This window comes from Acanthochromis polyacanthus, chromosome 8, assembly GCF_021347895.1.
Source record: "Acanthochromis polyacanthus isolate Apoly-LR-REF ecotype Palm Island chromosome 8, KAUST_Apoly_ChrSc, whole genome shotgun sequence".
NCBI lineage: Eukaryota > Metazoa > Chordata > Actinopteri > Pomacentridae > Acanthochromis > Acanthochromis polyacanthus.
Window position 1 is genome coordinate 29,750,550 of NC_067120.1, and position 23,369 is coordinate 29,773,918.

The 23,369-nt window shown below is 41.2% G+C and overlaps 1 protein-coding gene across 1 annotated transcript; it reads left to right on the forward strand.

The window, feature by feature from the left end:
• The first annotated feature begins 555 nt into the window (after positions 1-555).
• On the forward strand, positions 556-23,369 carry LOC110968833 (matrix metalloproteinase-15-like). Its single transcript, XM_022218834.2, has 10 exons — positions 556-1,392; positions 5,698-5,846; positions 7,212-7,334; positions 7,424-7,740; positions 8,084-8,245; positions 12,877-13,283; positions 15,085-15,223; positions 18,093-18,243; positions 18,340-18,455; positions 20,645-23,369. The coding sequence occupies exons 1-10, from the start codon at positions 1,279-1,281 to the stop codon at positions 21,115-21,117; spliced, it is 2,151 nt and encodes a 716-aa protein (XP_022074526.2). The 5' UTR covers positions 556-1,278; the 3' UTR covers positions 21,118-23,369.

Genomic DNA, 23,369 nt, shown 5'->3' on the forward strand with positions numbered 1-23,369 from the left:
CCCCGCCCACCAATGAAACGAAATATGGAGTCGTATTTTCATTTTGGGGGTGAAAACGAAAAAACGAAAAAACAAACCGTTTCCTGGTTTTTTCGTTTTTTTGTTCAAAACGAAAAAACGAAAAAACGAACCGTTTCCTGTTTTTCTGTTTTTTGCTCAAAACGAAAAAACGAAAAAACGGCTTGATTTTTTGTTTCTGCTTGTGTGTTTTATAGCCGGGAATCAAACGGATAAAACGTACCTTGTCCTTAACTACTACTTAGCCTATTTTCCAAACATTTCCCCAGGTCCGCAGCCGTTCATCTGTGGGACCAGAATTGGCATTGATTTTTTTTAAAAATTATTTCATTTTGTTTGGATAATTGTCTTGTTGCGCTTCTCTGTGTCAGTCTTCAGATTTTTTTAGACATTTTTCACGTCTGTATTTTTTCAGTTTGTTTTAAAGGGGAGCTGAGGGGAGTAATATTTGTTATTTTTATTTTTTTCCAAGAGGCACTTCTCAAAAAATAAAAAAAAAACCCACATGCTTCAATTCCAATGTAGTTGCCTATTAACAGCAGCAGATGGCACACTGACCATGGACGTCTGTGGCCTGATGTGGGTCAGGTTTATGAGGAGGAAGGAGGCCCTCTTCGTAGGAAATCATTGAGAAATCTTTTTTATCACACATACAGCTGCTTGATGGGCTCTACAGTATTTGGTCATCGCGTTTCTGCTCGCTGTTAAAAATCGAAACTTGTGCAAAACCCTGCAAAAGAAATCCGATCGCTTTGCCCAGGTCAGAGTTTTGCGTGCGCCTTTTTTGTTTCCACCAGCAACTTTTTTTTATCTGCCTTTCATGCACTGATCACTGCATTTGGACGCGTGGGTTCGCGTGGAAAGGGACTTCGTTGCAGGACTTCTGTCTTAAATCTGCTGCTGCTAATCGGCCATTGCGGCCGTCGGAAAGGGGGCAAGGACTTCTTCATTTGCTGCTGCGATCACAGACAGAACCAGCCGTGTGAACGCTTGGATGAGCCATGAGGCTGCTGCAGGTCACATCGGACTGCCTGCCAACCGGAATGGATTAGTGTCACTTTGTTTTCCTGCAGAGTTTGTAAACTTCTCGAGGTTTTTCGATGTCAAAGATGACCAAATAGCTCACTTGCTGAGAGTTTTTGATTACATGAAATAGAAGAAGAGGAGAGTAAAGAGGGTTTTTTTTTTGTCACCTTCATCCTCATCACTCCACAAGTGTTTTGCGACCATCCGGGCTCCACAGGCAGCAGATCAGAAACGATGGCATCTCCACAGCCCTGGACACAGATCATCATCACATCAGCCTCTTTATTCTCCCTGATCCTGTGCAGCACCGTGGCTGATGTCCCTGAGGAAGACGGCTTCAGTGCTGAGGTACACTCATCAGATGGTCATGAGAATCTCTTGTGATCATTTTAATGCATTGTGCTTTTGCAGTCACCACAATATGAAGCATATGTTGTCTAAGGAAATCATTCTTTAACTTACAATGCATTGCATAAATGTAGTTTGAGACAAGCAAAAGTCAAAACATCAGGTGGGCCCTGCAGGAATGCCATTTGACCTTTAGTCTGCCTTCCAAATAACACTGCATATGTGACACACACATGGGTATCTATCTATCTATCTATCTATCTATCTATCTATCTATCTATCTATCTATCTATCTATCTATCTATCTATCTATCTATCTATCCACACATACACACGAGTACATATTAAGTGTGTGTACATATGAATGTATTTGTCAAGAGTTACAACTTCAGTTACAAAACATTTGAACAAAAGATTCTTAAAATGTAAAATATGGCATACAAAATCATAACATATGTCCTTGCATTGTAAATACAATATAGAATCTTCTATTTCAAAGGTGAAAATTGAAATCGTCAAGGACGACATGAGATTTCAGCATGTTTAAACCCACTTATGAATGATGTTGACCCATATTTAAACAGTTAACAATGTAATGCGTACATTGTATGGATATACTGAGGCATGCATTCATATATAAATACATGTAAATAACATTTATTATTGGTTTTAGTGGATCAAACTAAGCTGTAATTGTTGATAAGGACTAAAACAGCTATTAACATGACATGATATGATGTATTTTTATAGCATCTATACACTGCAAATATTTATTTATTATTGACTGATTGATTATTAGATGTTTTTTTTTCCTTGTGCCCCACCTATATGGGATTACAAAACATTTAACAATAATCCAGATGGCAACATATGAAATTACAATGTACAACTCTGAAAATTTCGCAACATTCACTTTCCACACCAGAAATGCCTTTTTTCAGTTGGTGTCTCCAACAAGTCAGGGTTCTTCACTATCAAACAAACAGTTCATCAAGTTACTGCACAAAGAGCAGTGGAATATAAGAAAGGATTCATCCTCAACAACACCAAGATCACAAAAAAACACACAAAAGCCTTTATATCTGCTCTACCTATTTACCCCCCTATAGAAATCAAATTATTTGTCTTGTTACCGTGTCCACAGAGTGTTTTTTTATGCTAAAAAACTTATCTCTATTGAAACTTCAGTCATGGTTATGGCTGAGCATTACCTCCTTAAAACTGCAGTGGAGCACTGAGAATCTTAAAAACAAAAATTCAGACTTTTAGGGTTTCTTGCATAAGTCGGGGTTTGAACATGTATGGCTGAATTACGTGCCACTGTGTAAGATTGAATAGTTTTAGCAGAGTCATAAGTGAGCTGGTGTGCTGGAGCTGCAGCAAGTGGGAAGGGATGAGGCAGGGACTAAATAGAATCTAGAGGAAGCACCAGTGCCGACCGACATTAACCCTCGTTTGGTCTTAAGATCCTGTACGCTCCCCTTGTTCTAAGAGTCAAAAACAAACCGCCTCCACTGAGCTTCTAAAATAAAGCAATTTAATTGAATTTTCAAAACCTCAAAATGGATTTTACATGAAGAAACAACCTGTCATGCATCACACACTTCATGAATGTCTGGGTTTTCCCTCTTCAGAGGGCAGAACGACTGTATTTAATCAGTGGACACCATTTGTTTTTAATACATTACACACGTTATAACTGTTTTCTTTGCTTAAGTAGAGGTTTATCAACACTATTTTTGCTGCTAAAAGTACTGCATAGGTGTAAACATTATTTTTTAGCTAGAGATAGTGCCAGAAATGTGCAGAAAGTATCCTTAAATACATTTTTTGGAGCGAAACTATATACTGTACAATGGAATTCAACAACAAAAACTCAATACTAGTCTTCTCACATCTTTTGAATTATTGCCTCCGCTCACAAGGAGCATAACTGATCACAGTAATTAGAATAGAATAAAATAATAGATACAATCATAGACAATGTTTCACTTTTTCTGATGTTGGGGTCACTTTAGGAAAAGTCATTGAATGTGAAGTTGAAAAAAGGTAATTTAGGGGTTTTCTCTGCTAACAAACAGTGGCTGGCAGGCTGACAGTTAAAGCCATTTTAAAGGAATTGGAGGTTTATTCCTATGCAGTGGAGTCCGGCAAGCTAGTCGTTCATGACATTGTTCTATTGATGTTCACTTTCACCAGCTATGTTTGGTCTACTGACCGTCCAACATACTCTGAAATTCACTAGCATCGGTCACAGACACATAGCTGTTTGATAAAAGCGTCATCACTGATAGCAATCAAGTTCAAAACAATGCTTCTGAATATCTCTTACTGAGCACATTCCACTCTGAACACGTGTTGTCGTCCAGCCTAAAGATTTCCATCACATCTTTGCAGCATCAGAGTCATCTGATGGGAGTTTGGCTATACAATATATCAGATAAAATGACTGTCACAAATTAAAAATGAACTGCAATCCTCCTACACACCCAGTCATCAAAGTATTCTTAACTCATATCATTTTATACCATACAGTACTTGTGATTCCTCTGCCAGAACTCACAGTTGATGCAGACCTCTAAAAACATTTCTGACCTTGACTTTACATTTTCCAAAGCAGTCAATCAAGACTCCAAGCTTTAGATAATTCTCAAGTATTTCAAATTCCGTTATCTTCTTCATGGTTCTTCCCTTCACCATGTGTGCAAAAAACCTTGCTGCTTGCTTCCCCCTCCCCAAAAAAAAGAACGTACGACAAACTGTAATGTCAAGCAGTTCATTGAAGTTAGCATTGTTTCCACATCATATTTGTTCAAGTGCATACACCAATGGGTTTACAGTGGTCTCAACTGGTCTGTCAATTTCATCTTCGTCCATTTTAGCAGGAATATGGTCACTGCAGTTCAAAAATACTTCAGTGTGTTGATTCATTAACGGGAGAAACCAACACCTTTACCTAAGTTCTGAAGTCACTTCATCATGGTGCCTCTCTTGCTGGATTGCTCAGTAGGAATCAGAAAATAAATCAGTGGTATCTGTGGTTTAAACAAGTCTTTAAAAAATAGACTTCAGAGAAAGTGCTTTCTAATATATTTTGGCATTACCAACCAATTTAATCAATGAGCAGAGACTTTAAGCAACTTCAGTTCATTTGTAAGTGTAGTGTAGCTGCTACTATAGAAGCCAGTCTTTTAACCTCCGTCATATTGCATTGCTTTTGCTCAAATGGAGGAAGTTCAGACCTCAATGTAAACACCCAGACAAACACTTCTGATAAATGCAGATCTGACATCAGTAATCTTTCACAACTTATTAATAAATTTGCTGAAACAGCAGAGGCACACGCTCCTGATGCCACCCTGCGTCTCCGTCACACCATCCATCTTATGAGTTCTTAGAGAGATTTTTCTAATTTGATCAGACAGTTTAATGGTGTTTTTTCATATTGTGATATATGTATGCAAAATGTTTTTATTTATTTTTCCACAGACTGACTTAACGCTGGAGTTTTACGTCCCTTCTTTAATGTTCCTCAGGCACTTGCATGAATGAACCCATTAGATTAGTTGAAGCTTGTCTTGCTGTGCAAAAATATTCTCCAAGGAATTTTTTTTTGCAGCGTGTGTATGCATGAAGGTGTGTTGCATGTGTGCGTTTAGCTCTTGGCCTGCCTTCATACTGTACATACATGAAAGCATGAGTCCAGCTGTGTGAGGCGGCCTGTAGTGTTGTTTCTGAGGCTTCTTGAAGGGCAGATCTTGACAGGATTTTTTTCCTTCCCCCTCAGAAGCCATCGTCTCGTTTGCTTGACTACGTGGCTCTGCATGCTCAATTTCACTGTCAGCTAACGCGAAACAGAAAGGGAAATTTCAACATGTGTCACCGTCACTGTCAGACAGAGGTGGATACTTGCAGAGCAGCATGTTTGTCTCTTGCACCACAGGACTGATATACAGTTTAACTCTTGTCAAGAACCTTTTAGTTTTCCTGTTTCCATCCTCTTCTCCTCTCCTCATCTTGGCTGTCAGTGCAGGAATGAAAGAGCAGGAATGTCGTAATGTTAATGCAAGCCATCTGTTTTGTATCTCATCTCTTTTTCTTTTCTTTTAACTCCTCAGATGCTCTTTCCAGTCTTTAGGCCAGTGGCTTGTTCCTGGATTAGCATAACAGTGCCTCTCTCCCAGCAGCTGTAGCTGTCATACTCATGTATACAATACACCACGGACTGCTGACCTATTAAAACAGACACGTGTTAGTCTTTTTGCTCGGGCTAACCTAAGCAATCTTCTCGCTTTCTTCTTGCAGTCATGGCTTCGGAAGTTCGGCTACCTGTCTCAGGTGAGCCGACAGATGTCCACCATGCAGTCGGCTCAGATTCTGTCCAAAGCCATCAGCGACATGCAGCGTTTCTATGGGCTGGAGGTGACTGGTGAGATGGACGCTGCTACTGTTGCGTAAGTTCTATATTCCTCTGTACCCTGCAGGATGTTTACAGCAAAATAGTAGTGTGCAGTGATCACTCAGTAAATCCATTATTTTAAAAGTAAATGTCTTATTGCATGGAGTGATATATGACCACATTTGAGTATTTGAGAATGCAGGATGAGAAAGCTCGTCTCGACAACCATATATCCTGATGTAATTTATTGCAGTGACAGTTTTTAGTAGGTTGTTGCTAGAGGTATGGACCCGTACCCGTAGCCTGTGGACTACGGATACGGCACTTGCCATTTGCCAATCAGATACGCGAGATCTGGTCTCGTGACTCCCGGTAGACGCTAGCTGTACGGACCCGTAGCATCGGTACGACAGGTACGGACCCTAAACCTGACCCTTTAACTAACCCTAACCTTAACCTTTGCTTACCTTTCAACAGTTTGCAGTGGTTAGCAGCTTCTTGACTCGCGAGACTCGCGTACGGGTCCGTATCTGTCTGGCAAATGGAAGTGCCGTACCGTAGCCTGTGGGCTACGGATACGGACCCGTATCCGTAGACACTACCTTTTTAGTAATGTTTCATGGTGATAAGGCGACAGTCTGATTTTGCTCATATTTCCTAAATCATGTCATATTTTCACGTTCAACTGACATTGATTCATTGTGTTTATTCTCGTTCTGCAAAATTTTTAAGATTTACAAAAACTTTCCAAGATCATAAAGGAACAATTCATCATTTTGGGAAACGTTCTTTGTTGTTTTCCTACTGGCTGATAGATGAGAGGATAGATGTCATTCACTTTTATGTTCCCACAGTTGATATAAAGCTACAAATGTCAGCTGGTTAGCTTAGCGTAGCATAAAGTCTTAAAAAAATGGGAACAAACAAGAATTCAGCATCTTGACTGTCATTAAACGGCAACATTCAACCTCTGGGCCGAACCAGGCTGGCTGTTTGTCTAGGTTACAATCTTAATGCTAGGCTAAGCTAACCAGTTGCTGGTGGTACTATCATAATTAACAACAGAGAGATGATTGATATCATTCTTATCATTTAACGTGTGGCAGGAAATCAAATAAATGCATGTCTTCAAATAATGAACCACCCAACTGACTGAGAAGGTTAAAAGATTCCATTTTCCGATGCCACAAAGGGGCTAAAATGCAGAATTGAGTACAAAAAATTAGTTTTGTAAAGATAACAGAGAACAAAATACAATTTGTCTTCCTCAAAACTGCAGCAAAAAATATACATTGAATTGTTACCCTGATGTCCTGATGGAGATCTGTCATTCTACTGTTTTGACTTTTTTGTAGAACTGAGAAAACCGTGCAAACACACTTTGCAGCAGTCTGTTATTTAGCTGTGTTTGGCTGTGCAGGGCCATGCATCGGCCTCGCTGTGGCCTCCCGGACAGAAACGCAGATGAACTGGTTGATGGAGTGAGAAAAAAACGCTATGCTCTCACCGGACAGCAGTGGGACAACGACCACATCACTTACAGGTTTGCAGGCCGCAGATATAGAAAAAACACTAAAATCAAGCTGAATGTGTCACATAACTGCTCTGACACACCTTCTCTTCTGGCTTCAGTATAATGAACCAACACATCCCCTCCTCGCTGGGAGAAGAGCGGACGTATGACGCCATCCAAAAGGCCTTTGACGTGTGGAAACGGGCCACGCCACTCACCTTTGAGGAGCTACCGGCTGAAAACAGCATCAATGGTAGCCAGGCACAGCTCGCCGACATCCTACTGCTGTTTGCCTCTGGTTTCCATGGTGATATGTCATTGTTTGATGGCGAGGGAGGGTCGTTGGCCCACGCCTACTATCCTGGACCAGGAATAGGCGGGGATACGCACTTTGATGCAGATGAACCTTGGACACTTGGTAATGAAAACCCAGAAGGTTAGTGGATCAGTGTTTCTTCCTTCAGTCACCTCAAATCATCATCTTTCTGTGAACTTGTCTCTTGTGATCAGCCAAACTGCAGCCTGAAAGATCTGTCACATGAACAGCAGAGAATTTGATTTTTTTTAACTCCATTTTTATTTAAAGTTTTTTTTTTTCCAGTTCAGTTAAGCAGTGCCTTTGCAAAAAGTTCAGTATTTACATTGCCTTTTGTGGAGTGCATGTTCTCATATTTCTTGGCTGTATTTTATTTTACTCAAATAATAGGATGTAAAAAGATTTTAATCAATAATATTCACTTTAAATCATTCTTACTGTGTGTTTCTCACTTGTCTTGCAGGTATCGACCTCTTCCTCGTTGCTGTACATGAGCTAGGTCACGCTCTGGGTCTGGAACACTCAGATAACCCCAGCGCCACAATGGCTCCTTTCTACCAGTGGACTCACACGAAAAACTTCACACTGCATGAAGACGACATCAAAGGAATACAATACATTTATGGTGAGAAATACACACTGTTCTAATTCATGGATTTACAGTTATGGGAAAATGATTATACCACTCTTGTTTTCTTCAATTTCTTGTTCATTTTATTGCCTGGTAGAACTAAAGGTACATTTGGACAAATACAATGATAACAACAAAAATAGCTTACAAGAGTTTAATTTAGTACTTGATTTCGTAACCACTGTTACTAATGACTGCAGCCATGCATCTTGGCATGCTCTCCACCAGCTTCTGATATTGTTCTGCTGTCACAGCAGCCCATTCCTGTTGCTCAGATTCAAACAAATTTGCTTTGTTTTTGTGCTTGTGGTTCTCCATTTTGCATTTGATGATTTTCCACAGGTTTTGAATTGGATATAGATATGGTGATTGAGCAGGCCAAGGCATGGTTCTGGTGTTCTTGTTCTCCATCCAGGCTTTAACTCACCTTGCCTTGTGGCAAGAGGCATTGTCTTGTTGGAAAATCCATTTATTGGAGACAAGAAAGAGTTTTCCAGCTGATGGAAGAAGACTGTTTTCAAGAGTAGCCCTGTACATGACCTGGCTCATTGACCCATACTGAAACAACCTCAGATCATTACTGATCCACCCCATGTTTTTCTGTAGGGGCAAGACAGTCTGGTTTGTAGGCTTCTCCAGGATTCCTCCTAACCAGTAAGTTGACTGGAGTGGGCATCAACTGAAAATTGGATTCATCACTGAACAGAATCTTAGCTCAATCATCAACAGTCCAATCCTTGTGATCCCCAGCAAAGAGTAACCGGACTTTCCTCTGCCCTTCGTTGATGAAGGGCTTCTTCCATGTCCTGTGTGACTTCAGACCAGCTACAAGAAGTCGGCTTCGAACTGTCCTTGCCGAACAAGTCACATTTCTTGACAGTGCCCACTCATTTCTAAGGTGTCTGGAGGTCTGATGATTCCTGGCACAGGAACCAATGAGTGCACGATCATCTCGTGGGGTAGAAAGATGTTGTGACATGTAGTACCGTGTTGGGCTTGTTTTTTCTTCGTGTAATGAATGACTGACTTGGAGATCTTCCGTTTTTGCACTAACTATCTCTCACTCATGACAATTCCCAGCAGTGCCAAGATGGCTGCCTTTGTGGCTTCACATAATTCTTTTGTTTTAGGCATTATGTAAGAACCAGTAAGAACTGGGTGATATTATGATTACAAATTACAGTCAATCTGGTTCTCCAATCCATGTTATGCAACTCAGAGTAACATTTTTAGGATTTGAGCATCTCCATTAGTCACAATAAACTGACATTTTTGGTGATGCTCTTAGCACTGTTTGGCTGTATTAATCATTGACATTGCCTCTGTGATACTAAAAGACATCTGTTTGTCTTCCTGTGTTCTTGTTCACAGTTATTAGTTGAATGCCGCAACTCCACAATCATGGCTTTGTATTTGTTTTCATTGTCTATTTGTATTTTGATGATAAAAAGCTGATGTCCATAGCTTTGTTTTCTATCCTAGCCTTACAATGAAAGACTTTTCAAGAAAATCCCCTCTTTCGAAGAATTTTATTATCTCCAGGAGTTGTATTGTAGGGACACACAAATCACCTCATTCTGCCTGAGGATGGCATGTTGGGAAGAGAAAAACAGCCACACTCAAGTACTCAAAGCTGTTGTAACTCTAAAATCACTGTGAGTTTAGAGTGGAGAATGTGAGCTATAAGCTGAGTGTATATCACCCTCGTATCACATCTGGATCTTTGTCAAAGCAAGACAAGAAGCCTTGTAAAGAAGCTTTGTGCATTTGGGCATCTGCAGCAGACACACAAAGCAATGGAATTCACTCAAAAGAGCATGTCATGCATGCCATTATGATGTTTTCATCTTTTTCTGAGTGAATAGATGCCATTGTTCTTTGACAGATGACATTTTTTGCGTGCATGCATGTTGATTTGAAAAAGTGTCAAGTGTGTGCTGGTGTTTTTCGGCTGTGGCTCACTTTTTAGAGTTGAATTTTTTGGCCAAAACATTCACAGATTCTTTCCAGACATTGTTTGCACTTAGTGACTGATTTTTTTCTCTTTGCTTTAGATAAAAACAAGGGCTTTCCACATGGTTCATGCTTCCCCTTTTTCATACTCTTTTTTTTACTGTCCACTTTTGTCTTAGTCACATCTCTGGTATCGCATGGCAAATAAGAAATCTCATTCACTTTGAGAAAGTTGTCCATGGTTTTAGTTTCTCCCAGCAAACTCGAAAACTTTCCACTCCCACGTAATTCTTCTGGCCTGTTGATACTCCTCCGTTTGAAGCTGCACCAGGTTACACTATGAAGTTTTGGCAGACCAGATGTAAAAAATCTGAGAGGCTTTGACCTGAAAATACTGTAAGGTAAATGTGTCATATAAAATTATACAGTAGTTTCCTTTATTAAACATATATAAAGGAAGAAGCCTCTGATTGGAGGAAAAACAGGATCTGATGACTCAAAATAGAGACCAACACAGCATAAACTTTGTTGGTAGAAATAAACATTTGGTTTCCTTTGTAGAGGTTTTTATGTAAGAGGCTGGCAGCCTTGCAGTTTTGTGCTTCCCAGGTCAGTTTGTACTCATAAAAACCCATTTGTTGACTCAACCAGTTAGGTTTAACAGAAACTATTAACATACTCCTACTCAGCCTCTTACTGTGTTACTAGATTTGCTGTGAAACATGCTGTTAAATTCTGAATTAACTTTTTTTAAGAAAGTTTAAACACACTTGACATTCAAATGCAGCAATATTGCTACACACATTAAACATGGATCTGTGTGTTCATGTGTGTGCATAAAGGCAAGATTTAAAAACATATAAAGAAAACACTCAGTAATTAATAGTTTACTATAAAGTTATGCTTAGTATTCTGTCATCACCCTGTTTTTCTGCTGCAGCAGGCTGCTATTTTTAGCTGACAGGCTTAAAAATCCACTTCACATACCTTTCATTACCTTCACAACACCAAAAAAACAAAACAAACGATAGACGAGTTAGAACCTGGCTGGAGTTGGTGGAGACAAAACATTAGACTTGCATTCACTATGTGGCAAGTAAACTGACTGCTGATACATTCTAATGCTGCTGTGTGTCTGGCACGTGTGAATATGCACTTTATAGGGCAACAGTATTGTTTTTACAGCTTATTGCATTTCTCCCAGTGGACAAAAATCAATTAAAGCAAAGTATGAAATGTGTTCCTAGATGCATTTTTTTGTCATATTTGTTGAATCAGTAAAGTGCTCTGATAGGAGGACAAATGTCATCTTTGTCAGAAGCTTGTAAAATTCCCATCCAGTCATTGCATTTGGTCCACATGATATGACTGCATGGCCTTCTGGCTAGTTTTCTACGTATACATGCCAACTGCACACACACTAATTGTGGTTTCTTGGTCCATCACTGGGGTCAGTGCAGCTACATTTTGCAGTTTCACCTAAATCTGCAATGTCTTACACTGCAAAACACGCCTCATACCACATCTATTTGTTTTTGTGTATCTTTCAGCACTCGTTCTCTTCTCTATCCTCCTCTACTTTCATTACACGTTTGCATACATCTGTGTACTTGTTCACCGCCTGTCTTAACTGTAGCCTAGTTGAAACAGAACATTTTGCAAATGTGAGAATGTATCGCATTTGTGGGGTTTTTTGTAGACTTAAGGTAGTTTTATTGTGTGTACTCAGTGTTTGTTCATGTGTTGTGGAGGTCACCCTGAAAGGAGAGGATTGGATGTTTTCTTTTGTATTCAAACAGCTTAGTCTCGCTGTTTCTTCAATCCTGTGTATTGAATTTCATTTACTATAATTCTGATGTTGGGACTGTATTTTTCTTTTTGAGCATAGCACTTTGTAAAATAAGTGGAGCTGATTGTCGCTATACAGGGGCTTTAATTTTAGCAATATGCTCTTTGTCGCACGTCTTTGGCGCTACCATTGTGAGCTATTGGTATAAATTATTACCTATGATGAAAATAGCCAACTATTGGGTCTTTTTATTCTCTCAGTAAGCTATTTGTGGTTTGAAAATATAGTGGGAATATAAGGAAGTAATACACAGCAGTTACACAGATTTTATCAAATTCAATTTTATGAAAAATACACAAGATCGCAGTACGGCTATGATGCCCCTGCTCGAAGACACGAAGGCTCCACTGGAAATGCAGAACTTTAGAAACAAACAAAGGCTTGATTACCTCTGTTGACTGTAAACTCTGTTAAAGGTTAAAATGCTGCAGATGCTGTTTTTTTCCACTTGCTGTTAGCTGAGTCACCAGCCAACACTGGCCTCAATATATTCCTAGCAGTATTTTTGGCTCGGCGTAACTCAATACATCTTCAAGCCCATCAGCTGTCCATACGTATTACATAACTGGCTGCATCTGTGTGTTTTCGTCTCTTAGCAACCAGCAGCCAGCACAGTGACACTCAGTCAAGTGAGGTTGTGGCACAAAATGGAAAATTCCCCTCATTGTGCTGGAGAGGATGTTGTGAGGGGAAAGGGAGAGCATAGAAGAAATGATTTATGTCTAACAAAAGGAATTCATTCATTCAGATGGAAGTCATTTTTCCTTTCGACCATCTTTCTTTTTCTTGCTAAAGCCTAAACTCTTCATCTTTTCTTTCTCAGGTCCTCCTCTCTCCACCCATCCTCCACCCACTTCTCCTCCTGCCCTTGACGACGAGCCCAACGATGACTCCCCCACCTCTCCCTCTCTTCCTGAGGATGAATCCACCTCCTTTTCTCCCACTGACCCCCCACCCAAATTGCCCAGCCCAGATCCTCCAGGCCAACCTTTGCCGAGCCCCAGCCCTACCTCTCCTCCCACCCCCTCCACCTCCACTCCCATTGACTCTCAGCCCGAGCCAGAACCCGTCACACCGACGGTCAGAAAAGACGTCCCCGCTCGTCCGCCTCCTCCCAGACCTCCAGCTGCCCCTCGGCCTCCCAAGCTGCCGGGCAGCCAGCCCCCCAACATCTGTGACGGGGACTTTGACACGGTGACCATGCTGAGGGGGGAGATGTTTGTTTTCAAGGTGAGGAACAAAACCGTGATTAAGGAGACTCTGCATAGCACTTGGCTTCTCACAGGGATTTTGAGCCCCTTTTTAAACTCCTTTCCATTTCGAAAGCATCTAAACGTGTTTGCCTTGTGTCTGAATGAGAACCTGGTCACTTTTCTGTGGAAATTGTGATTCATTTTTACTAGGTAGAACCAGTAACATTTATGGCACAACTTGGAAGTTTATGTAGTCACAATAACAAATAGGCACACAGATGTGATGAGCAATGTTTGTTACTTAATGATTGTCTGACTCATCGGCTGTAAGTTGGCCGATCATTTCAGTGCGCATCCCCCTTTCTCCACTATATTTGTGTTACTCGCCCCAAGAAACGACAACAGCAACTTTTGGCAACATTCTACCACACTTAAAATGAAACAGAAAATTGTCCCAAGGAGTTGAATTATGCAGTAAGGCAACTCTGTCCGCTCTGTTTGGGGTGAATTATCCATTTTCATCACAGAGCTAAACGTCCTGCATGGAAATGTTCAACCACAATAATCATTTAACGCCGCACCCAGACACTACAAACAAACCAGAACATTTTTCTTCCCCTGTAGTAGAATGACGGTGTGGTCCAGCCAGACAATAATGTACTATAGACTCGGCTGGCAAAACAAGACTACTTTAGTGATGAGCCAGGCCACGTTGTATACTGTATAAATTTATGGGAACACATCCATTAGGACAATATTGCAGTTATCCTGCAGTGAGACTGTAGAACTAAAAGAAATATTTATTTAAAAACTTGATGTGACAAAAAAGGTTGACTTTAGGAAACAGGTCAGACTTGTGCAGCATCCTACCAGCTGTAGTGGAGGTCAGGACTCAGTGTGAGGACGACTGCTGTGTAGCAAATAATTTAATAGCAGTTTATAAACTGAGTCTCACAGCTTGCCTGTCTGAAGTGAGCAAGATGTACACAGCTTGCTGTTAGGTCTTCTTTTGTTTATTAGTAGCTCCTTGAACCATGATGTACTGTCCTATCTCAGCATATGACAACTAAGTCCCGACTGATTTATCGGCTGGCCGATTAAATAGGTTGATTCTAGCCCTTTTCAAAATAATCATCATTGGCCGAAGTTTTGTTGAATAAACACCAATATATTCTTAATTTCTCATATAACAGTAAATGCTAAGTGTCAGTCGCACAGAATGATGTCCTTGCACTATGACACATGCTTTGTTTCGTCAGTCATCCTTTTCGTTTATGTTGCGTTGCTAAAGTTGTGCTAACCTACAGTAGCTGAAGTTACTCCCTGTCTATTTGTGTTAGCAATAACATCACTGCAGTTACGCCAACCTAGCATAGCATTAGCTAACAGCTTGAAAGCCAGTAAGTAACTACAGAAATAACGCAAGTGTACTAAATGTTTGAGAGTACAGAACGACGGTTCATCACTCCGTCAGTTGCGTGTTGAGGTGCATTGAAGGAGGAGCGATGTGAACACAGAGGGGAAGGGGGATAAGTTATTTTATTCATTACATATATTTTAAATTAATTGGTCGATTAATCCATTATCTGTATTTTTTTCTGCCCAATATCAGAATTGGCATTGGCCTCAAAAATCCGTATCGGTTGGGCCCTAATGATAATTTTCGATTGCCTTTCTCCATTATTGATAGGTCTGTACAAAGCCATAACACTGAGGCCAGGAATGTTACGTCTCCTGTGTCTGAAAAGGGCTTTATACAGAACAACATATTTTAGCAGAATTGAACACTGAGTGTCTTTGATGAAAGACAAGCATCTTTATTTTGCTTTCTTTTCCAGGGTCGCTGGTTCTGGCGGGTGCGGAGGAACCGTGTCCTGGATAACTACCCCATGCCAATTTCCGTCTTCTGGATCGGTCTCCCCAGTGACATTGACGCAGCCTACGAACGCCACGATGGCAAATTTGTCTTTTTCAAAGGTATGTGACAGCTGTTTACGACCAATAAAAACCCAGTCACATCACTAACGCAGCGATCGCATGCTGAGCAGTGTGTGTGATGCATTACATCAAAACCTTTTTGACACTTTATGACCTTAACGCCTTGCTTAAAGGCACGATGTCCACTTTGTTTCCCTGTTTTTGCTTTGCCGTTCGCCGAAGCCAACGTGGGTCAGTTTAATTGTGTGCTCTATAAACACAAAATGAGGAGTGAAACACAAATATGTGCTGTGATTTGAACTGGTCAGGCAGAAAGGAAACAGTGCAGCCTCAGCTTGATTTACGAGGTGATGGTAATAATTCAACACAGGCATAATCCTCTGTATCTAACACACACACACACAAAGAAATGTGTAAAAGACTTGAAGCTGCTTGGAAAAGAAATCCCTCCCCTTCGTCAAATGATTCAGTATTTTAGTGTTCTGAGAATATGGCTGCAAACAGAAAGAGAGCATTGTGTTTGTGTGTCTTTGCATGCATGCATAAGTGCGTCATCGAGTTTGTGTGTATTAATGTGTGAGTTCATTGGGTGTCTTGAAAAAGGCCTGTGCAGCGTGGCAGCTGTTGTTGGCCCAGTGCGACTCCACTCCAGCTGAGCCCCGAAAGGCTTCATGAGAGAGGTGGAGAATTGCATCAGCCTCTTTCTGTGCTGCTCTGCTCCAAATGTGAACAGCTGTAATGCTTTTTTACTTTTACAGTGAGGCCACAGTGTGATTTGTCATGCATTTGCAGGATAACTGAAGCTTCTGATCGCTGATTCACTCTCGTCAACCACCATGGAAGAGTTGTGTGTCATGCTAATGTGTTGTTGTTTTGGTCACATTCTTCCGAGGTTAAAGAAAAGCTGAAGTTGCTTTTAGGGCATGTCCTCCAAAGCTTTTGGGATGTTATACGCATCGAAACCAGCAGAAAAAATAAATCAAAGTCATTTAACTAGAAAAGAAAACACCAGGTCAAAGCAGATAAACAGCTTACCGAAGTAAGTGTGCGCCGATTAGCACACACTTAGCCATTACAGTTCAGTACAGTATATTGCAATGCTGCAGTGTCTTGGCAGTAGAAGTGGAAAGTGGCTGAAAGTGTGTCCAAAGATTAGGGTTAAGGCAGAAATTGGCTCTCACTTCAGGAAATCTTGGAAAATTTGTGTTATGCCCACCATTTCTACCTTGCCTGTCCTTTCTACTTTCCTTCTAGAGTGAGTAAACTCCATGACATATACCATGTGTTCTGGCCATCAACTTCTCTCCATCTGCTCCAGCTTTTTCTCTCTGCTTTTCTTCTCTCGCTCATTAACTTTGTCCTATAAAGAAGGCCACAGTTAACTAAGGTAAATCTTTGTCCACTGAAGTCATACCTACTCGTCAAACTGATTGATTGGTTGCAGGAAAGAAAAATCTTTATCTGTAGATAAACTAAATTGGCCGCTAAGTCAACTCTATTTGCTTTATTAACCTAAGTGAATTTTGAATAAACACAAAAAGCTAGTATTTGCAAAATATGAAATCGTTCTAAGCTTGTTTATTTTACATTGAAATGATACCAACAGAGTCAGAGCACACCAACCATGTGCCTGTATTTACCGTAATTTCCGGACTATAAGCCGCCATTTTTTTCACACGCTTAAACCCTGTGAAGCAAATTTATAGATTTTGCGGGCTAACGAGCTTCATGCCGCCAATATGTTTAGCCTCGTCACACAAGGCCAATGAAATTACTTGATCAGGTCACAGTGGAACAATGACACTGATTGAATTAAATCAAACGCACTCAAACTAAATTCTTTAGATCAGTCGTTTTGCGCTTCATGCACACACCTTTATCATGGAAAACACACGAAGAAAAGCATATGATGCAACTTTTATTTATTTATTTATTTATTTGTCTGCATTTATTCTCATTGTTTAACTCCACGGAAGGGGTGTCAACACTTTATGAGATTAATGCATATTTTAGTCTTGCAGCCAAATATTTTATTATTTAGTGCATGCGTGTGACCATCACCAGGGAGGCCAGGGAGGGCAGTGCTACACCTCAGTGGTGACGTGCAGGGAAACAAAGGGTGGACAGGACGAAACAGGACGGACAGGGACTAGTAAGCGGTGCTATTACATCTGAAGAATATCAGGCGCTGTGTTATTCCCGACTATTAATTACCCATCAATAAGACAAACAAACAAACAAACATACACAAAACAGAAAACCAAACAAACAAAAAAACAACAACAAATGAATAAATAACCAAACAGTACTGAACACCATAGTTGTGGGTGTCATGTCAGTGTAGAGTAGAATAGGCCAGAAGAAGATACTCGCGAAAAGGAGAGTGGGTTTAGTGTGAGTTTAGACTCTGGAGAGAGTCTCAGCACATTCTGGCGGGTCCCATCACTGCTCAACAGTGGAACTCGACCTGATCAAACATGCAAGTGTGAAGGACCCCGAAGCCCAGAACGGCAATGCAGGGCCAAGCCAAAAGCCCCACCCACCATCTCTTGTAAGTTGCTAAAGACCAGTTAATTTGGAATCAGCTCTCAGTAAATGTCCAGTCTTCTTTAAATTGGGCCAGTTTAAAGTTTTCATGAAACTAAGGCTTTTGCAGTTAGTCTCTTTCTCTTGCCCCTAAAAATAATAGATTAATCCTGGAAGGCTGTTGATGTAGGATTTTCGCCTTATGAAAGTAGCACCAGTGATTGTCTAACCAATTAGAATTTGGTCAAATAAGAGCATATCGACCAACCAGTTGACCTGGAGGCTGCAGCCCTACTAAAAACCAAGACTATCTGTGCAGGGAGGTTGTGTTCAGTGTGCTGCTGCCTCTTTAGAGATATAATTATCCCTCCTGCCTCTACAGATGATAGATACTGGGTGTTCAGGGAGGCCGATGTGCTGCCAGGGTATCCACAGCCCTTATATCAGTACGGACAAGGAGTTCCTGCACACAAGATCGACACAGCTATCTGGTGGGAGCCCAATGGATACACATACTTCTTTTCAGGAGACAGGTATGAAAACGGACACATGCAACAAGATATGACAGTCAGGAGAAAATGTTTTTGCACACCATGAAAGCATCTTTATACGTTCGATCGTCTGTGCAGGTACTGGAGGTACAATGAGGAGACACGCACTACAGACCGCGACTTCCCCAAGCCAATCAGCAGATGGGGCAAGATTCCCGACTCCCCAAAAGGAGCCTTCCTCAGCGATGACGGTGGTAAATAATGACTTTAAATCGGGGAAATTCACAAGCTTTATTTCAAAGAAGGTAACATCAGAGCGACTTTGGTTTCTGAGGATCGCAGCCAAACACCAAAAGCTGCACATTCAGTATGCACAGCATGACGGAGTGGAGGTGGAGAGAGGGAAGGAATGAAAGGTTGAAGGGGTGAAATGGGGTGTGTAAAAAGACAGAGAGGGGGGAAAGAAATACATTGGAGACTGGTTAGGCTGGAGCAAACAGAGCAGAGAGAGAGAGAGGAGGGTGAGGGGATCAGGGAGAGGGAACAGAGAGAGGAATGAGAGCTCTGGTTTGAGGCTTGGCCTGTCCTTCCTTTGGAAATTAGATTTGAGGCAGAGCTGCCCTAAATGCACTCGGCAACAGTCAGATCTCGTCTCCACCCAAACTGCTGTAATGTCTCTGCATGGAGCCTGGTTTCCACTACGGAGCCACATTTACACCCAGAAATTTACCTCAAGAAGATTATGTGTGTGGTTCTTTTTTGCAACGTATGACCAATTAGCACATTAAAACCGCACATCTTTTGGATTTATTGCTTTTTTTTCTAGTTTTATACAGACAAAGTTATGTACAGTTTAGCGTGATCCTTATTAGAGTCAGTCCTGGATATGAAGACAAGTCAGGCATGGTGCAAAATATGGGAATGTTGGGGAGTGTGAGAAAGCTTAACTGCTCCCTGAAGAAACATTCCTGAGTCTGCTTTTTGTTTGCATAAAAACTGAACTTAGTTTTACCCTGTCAAGACAAATGATAAAGTAAACGAGGAAGTTTTGAACAAAAAGTTATATGAGATGACCAGTAACCTCATATGAAGCTACTGCAGCTAAGCATAAAGACTGTAAACAGCTGGCAAGGGTTTGTCCAAATGTACAAATATCTGTACCCCTAAAGCTCAGTAATTAAGACACAACATTGCTTAATCAGTAGAAATAACTGTTTAACTAGTGAGCTTTAGAGCTGCTGGGCTGCATATTTCAGTACCTTTGGACAGAACAAGACCAGCTGTTTTCCCCTGTTTCAAATATTTGTACTTAATTATGCTAATTGGCTGCGGTCGGTGGCTTCATATTTAATAGAAAAATATGAGAGTGGTTGAAATCTTCTCATCATCTCAACTCTAAGCAAATGAAACAATAATTAGTTAGTTTTATGGGCTTGTTTTTGAACCGTAAATGCCTTTCGACAACAAAACAAACTAACAAATAAACCCAAAGTCGGACTGAAATAACTGGACTGTCCAGAAATTTAGAACCTTTGTTGTGTTTTACGTTCAAAGAACAGGATTAAATCCATCCAGAGCAGAATCAAAACCAAAGTCCTTGTTCTCTTTAAACTTGTTTTTCCTTCCAAGAAAGTGACAAGGCCAGAGTCTACATGCCAAACATTAAAGGTAGAGTCAGCAGTTCTGTCAGATTTAGTAAATACCTCCAAATGTTCTGCTGACTGTCCGTTCTCTATGTGTACTGAAACAAAATTCCGTGTTTGTACACAGCCCTGCTTCAGGGAATGGAAAGCAAAGTGATTCAGACCGGTCCAGACACTATTCTAGTATGTGCTTTGCAGAAACATGAGGATGCACAAGCTCAAACATGCACAAGACCAGGCGAAAGGAACGGGGAGGGATGATGGAGGTAAAGGGGGTAAATAAGGATGATAATTGTAGGACTTGACAAGTATTTTGATATGCTAACTAGCTAAGTATTGGTCTGACTCACTGGATGTATGATGCAAGTATAAGCCATGCCCATGTCAATGGGTTTTCCACTTCCTTCTGCTAGTTGTGTGTTACCGTTGTGAAACAACAACAAGCAGCAACCTCCTCCGAGCAATAACCTACCGCACTGAAAATTTGGGATTTGCAGTATGACAGCTCTGCTATGTTTTTAGCGGTGAATCATCCAGTTAAATCACATTTTAATCCCAAACAAAGTCTCATTGTTTACTTAAACCCAGCTAGGACTACTGTGATTGGTTTAAACAAAAACAAACAAACTGGAGTGTGTTTTTCACCGATCTGTTGCAGCCAGGTGATGTTCTACAGAATGTGTTGACAAACTAGCTAAATATCAACTTCTTTTTTCCAGAAAGGGACTCAGCCTTTAATGCTATACATATTATGTATTTTCTACATGAACTAAAATGTCTTGCATCTTCTTCTCACGCAGCTTACACCTATTTCTACAAAGGCACCAATTACTGGAGGTTTGACAACCGCAAAATAGAAGCGGACAAAGGCTATCCTCGCTCCATCCTGAAGGATTTCATGGGCTGTGTGGGAGTCCCTGACCCGAAGCCCGACTCAGACACGGAGCAAGAACAGGTGGACAAACCAGTCAACCCTTCAGACAGAGGCAAAGATGAGCATAAAGAGCCGGACAGGGGCCAGGACAAAAACACAGAGGAAGGCAAAACCACTAAACCCGACGGCACAGGGGAAGACGAGGACAATGAGGTGAACGTGGTGGTGACGGTGGCCGACAACGAATCAAAAATCATGACCCTGATCATGGTGACCGTTCCTCTGGTGCTCATCCTGTGCATCCTGGTCCTAATCTACGCCATCCTCAGGACTCTGCAGAACAAAGAGACACCGAGGGCCTTGGTGCACTGCAAGCGCTCGCTGCAGGACTGGGTGTGATGCACAGAATTAGGCGCAATAGAACGGGTATTCATCATTTGTCTGGCGCAGTCACTGCCGTCAAATTTTTCACCCATGGCGCAGGTGGGGAAAGAGACTTTGACACAGTGCTACAGTTTCAGAAAGCTGATGATGAGTTACCTCAATGTTTAGAGCCCCGTTGTTCATTGTGAGAACTTTTATTGCTCGTGAAATGATAAAAAAATCTGCGCCTGTGGAACAACAGTTTCCCTCATTCTGGCCTTGAATTCAGCTCCGGCGGGAGTTTTTCTCCTGCACCTATCTCTGTGCCTTCCAAATGTCTAAAAAAGTACCTCTGTTTGTGAAAAAAAAACATGCTTATTTCCATTTCAACTTTAAAAAAGGATGATTCATTCACCTTGGGTGTACGTGACACATTTCTGTTTCCAGTTGTAATTGGGCAGAAGAGGGACAATCCCGTGATTTATTTGTAGAAAATGCAGACGACGTCAATCGAGCACATACATGATGCAGAAGCACACATGCTGTACATATGCAAGAACATGAGTGCTTACCACTATTAAAACAAATGCGTTAATAGGAACAAACCTTCCATTAACTGAGGTGCTTTAACCAACCTTGACATTTTTCTTTCTGTTCAAAACAGGTAATTTGCACTTTGGATTTAGTTTTTGTGACCTAACCTTTTTGTTTTTTGCTGATGTAGCAGTGATGTTTATGCTTATTAAACAAACACAAGCAGGCAAAGCTCCGACCAGCGCAGGAATGTCAGACAGCTGCGTGTCCACGACTGCCCGTCTCCCACTGAGCCCATTATGTCTGCCCTCTTTCCCTCTCACGCATGTTCCACTGTCACATGATCTCAAAAAATCCCCTATCTGCACTCATTTGTGCATGCAAGCCCACATATGCAGACACACATAGAGACCACTTACCCATACAAAGGCACATAGAGTATTTGCACACAGACACACAGGCTCCAGCCTCCCCTCCTGCCACCACAGCCATGGTAACTGTTCAGACTCTACCACTAAAAACACAATCCCAGCGGAGGCATATTGATATACGACTGGTGCCCGGGGCTGGGATTCATTCACTTTTTTTCTTTTTTCTTTTTACAAAAATCAGTAAGTGTTGTGGTATTTTTACAAATTCCGCAACCTGTGAAAACGTAGCAATGTCGTCCTTTCTTCCTCTGAATCTCCTCTCTCTTTTTTTCATGCTAAATGTAAATAGAGTTGAGGCTAATTAAGTCTCTGAGGGGGAAGCCTGCAGGCTCGAGGAGAATGGGTTGGGGTCTGGTTTCCATTAAGCCCACATGTTGCTGATTTAGTAGTGTCAGGCATGAGAGGAGGGAGGAGAGGGGAGAGTTGGGAAAAATGCAAAAAGTCGGAGTTTTTAAAAAAAAAGTGTCGGTGGTCGTGAGTAAGGAGAAATGAGAGAGAAGGGAAGATGTGTAGGGAAAGAAAGAAACCGGAGGAGGTCGAGGTAGAGGTGGGGAGAGGGAGGGCTCTGTCAGCATTTCCTTTCCAGTTTTGTGTGGAAAAGGAGGAGCGAGGGGAAGGAAGGAAGGAGAAAGAGAGGTTGGAAGGATTTTTAGGAGGGGCAATGCTGGCGTTGCGCCTCTTGACCTACATTGGGCCACTGAGTCCACTTCTCCTTTGCAGCTCCTCTTGTTTTTGCTTTGTGCGATGAGCTGGAGGTGACTTATTCTCCCTCTTACCTTCCTCCTATGTTTTTATCTCTGCTTTCCCTTCTCCTTCTTTTTGTTTTTCATTATTAGTCTGTCTTTTTCCTTTTGTTTTCTGTTTCATTGCTGCACCTTACTGCATTTCTGTGTTCCCACATGTATTCATTTTCTCCCCCTCTCTTCTGGAAAGTCTTCTCAAGCATTTCAAAGATAATTCACAGAAACATCTGCAGGATGTGATGTGATCTTGTCTCGCTCTGTGTTTCTCTGTTTTCTGTCAGACTGTGTAAAGCCACTATCAACAAGTTGGATTTGTGCCTTTTTTCTCTGAATACTAAGCAGATTTTTTTTTTACTATAAAAGCATGAGGGAAAGTTTTTACAACCTATTTCTTACCTTTCTCACTCTACTTATAGTTTGTAGTTTTGTACATTTTCTTGTTCAGGTTTTCTGTAAGAACAACAGTAGATTATTATGATGATGTTGATGCATGCAGGGCATGTTCTGTAAGGCCTGTGCACTCCTGTGTAGAGTACAATAAAGGTTTCACAATAAAACTGTAAGGTAAAAAGCAACATAA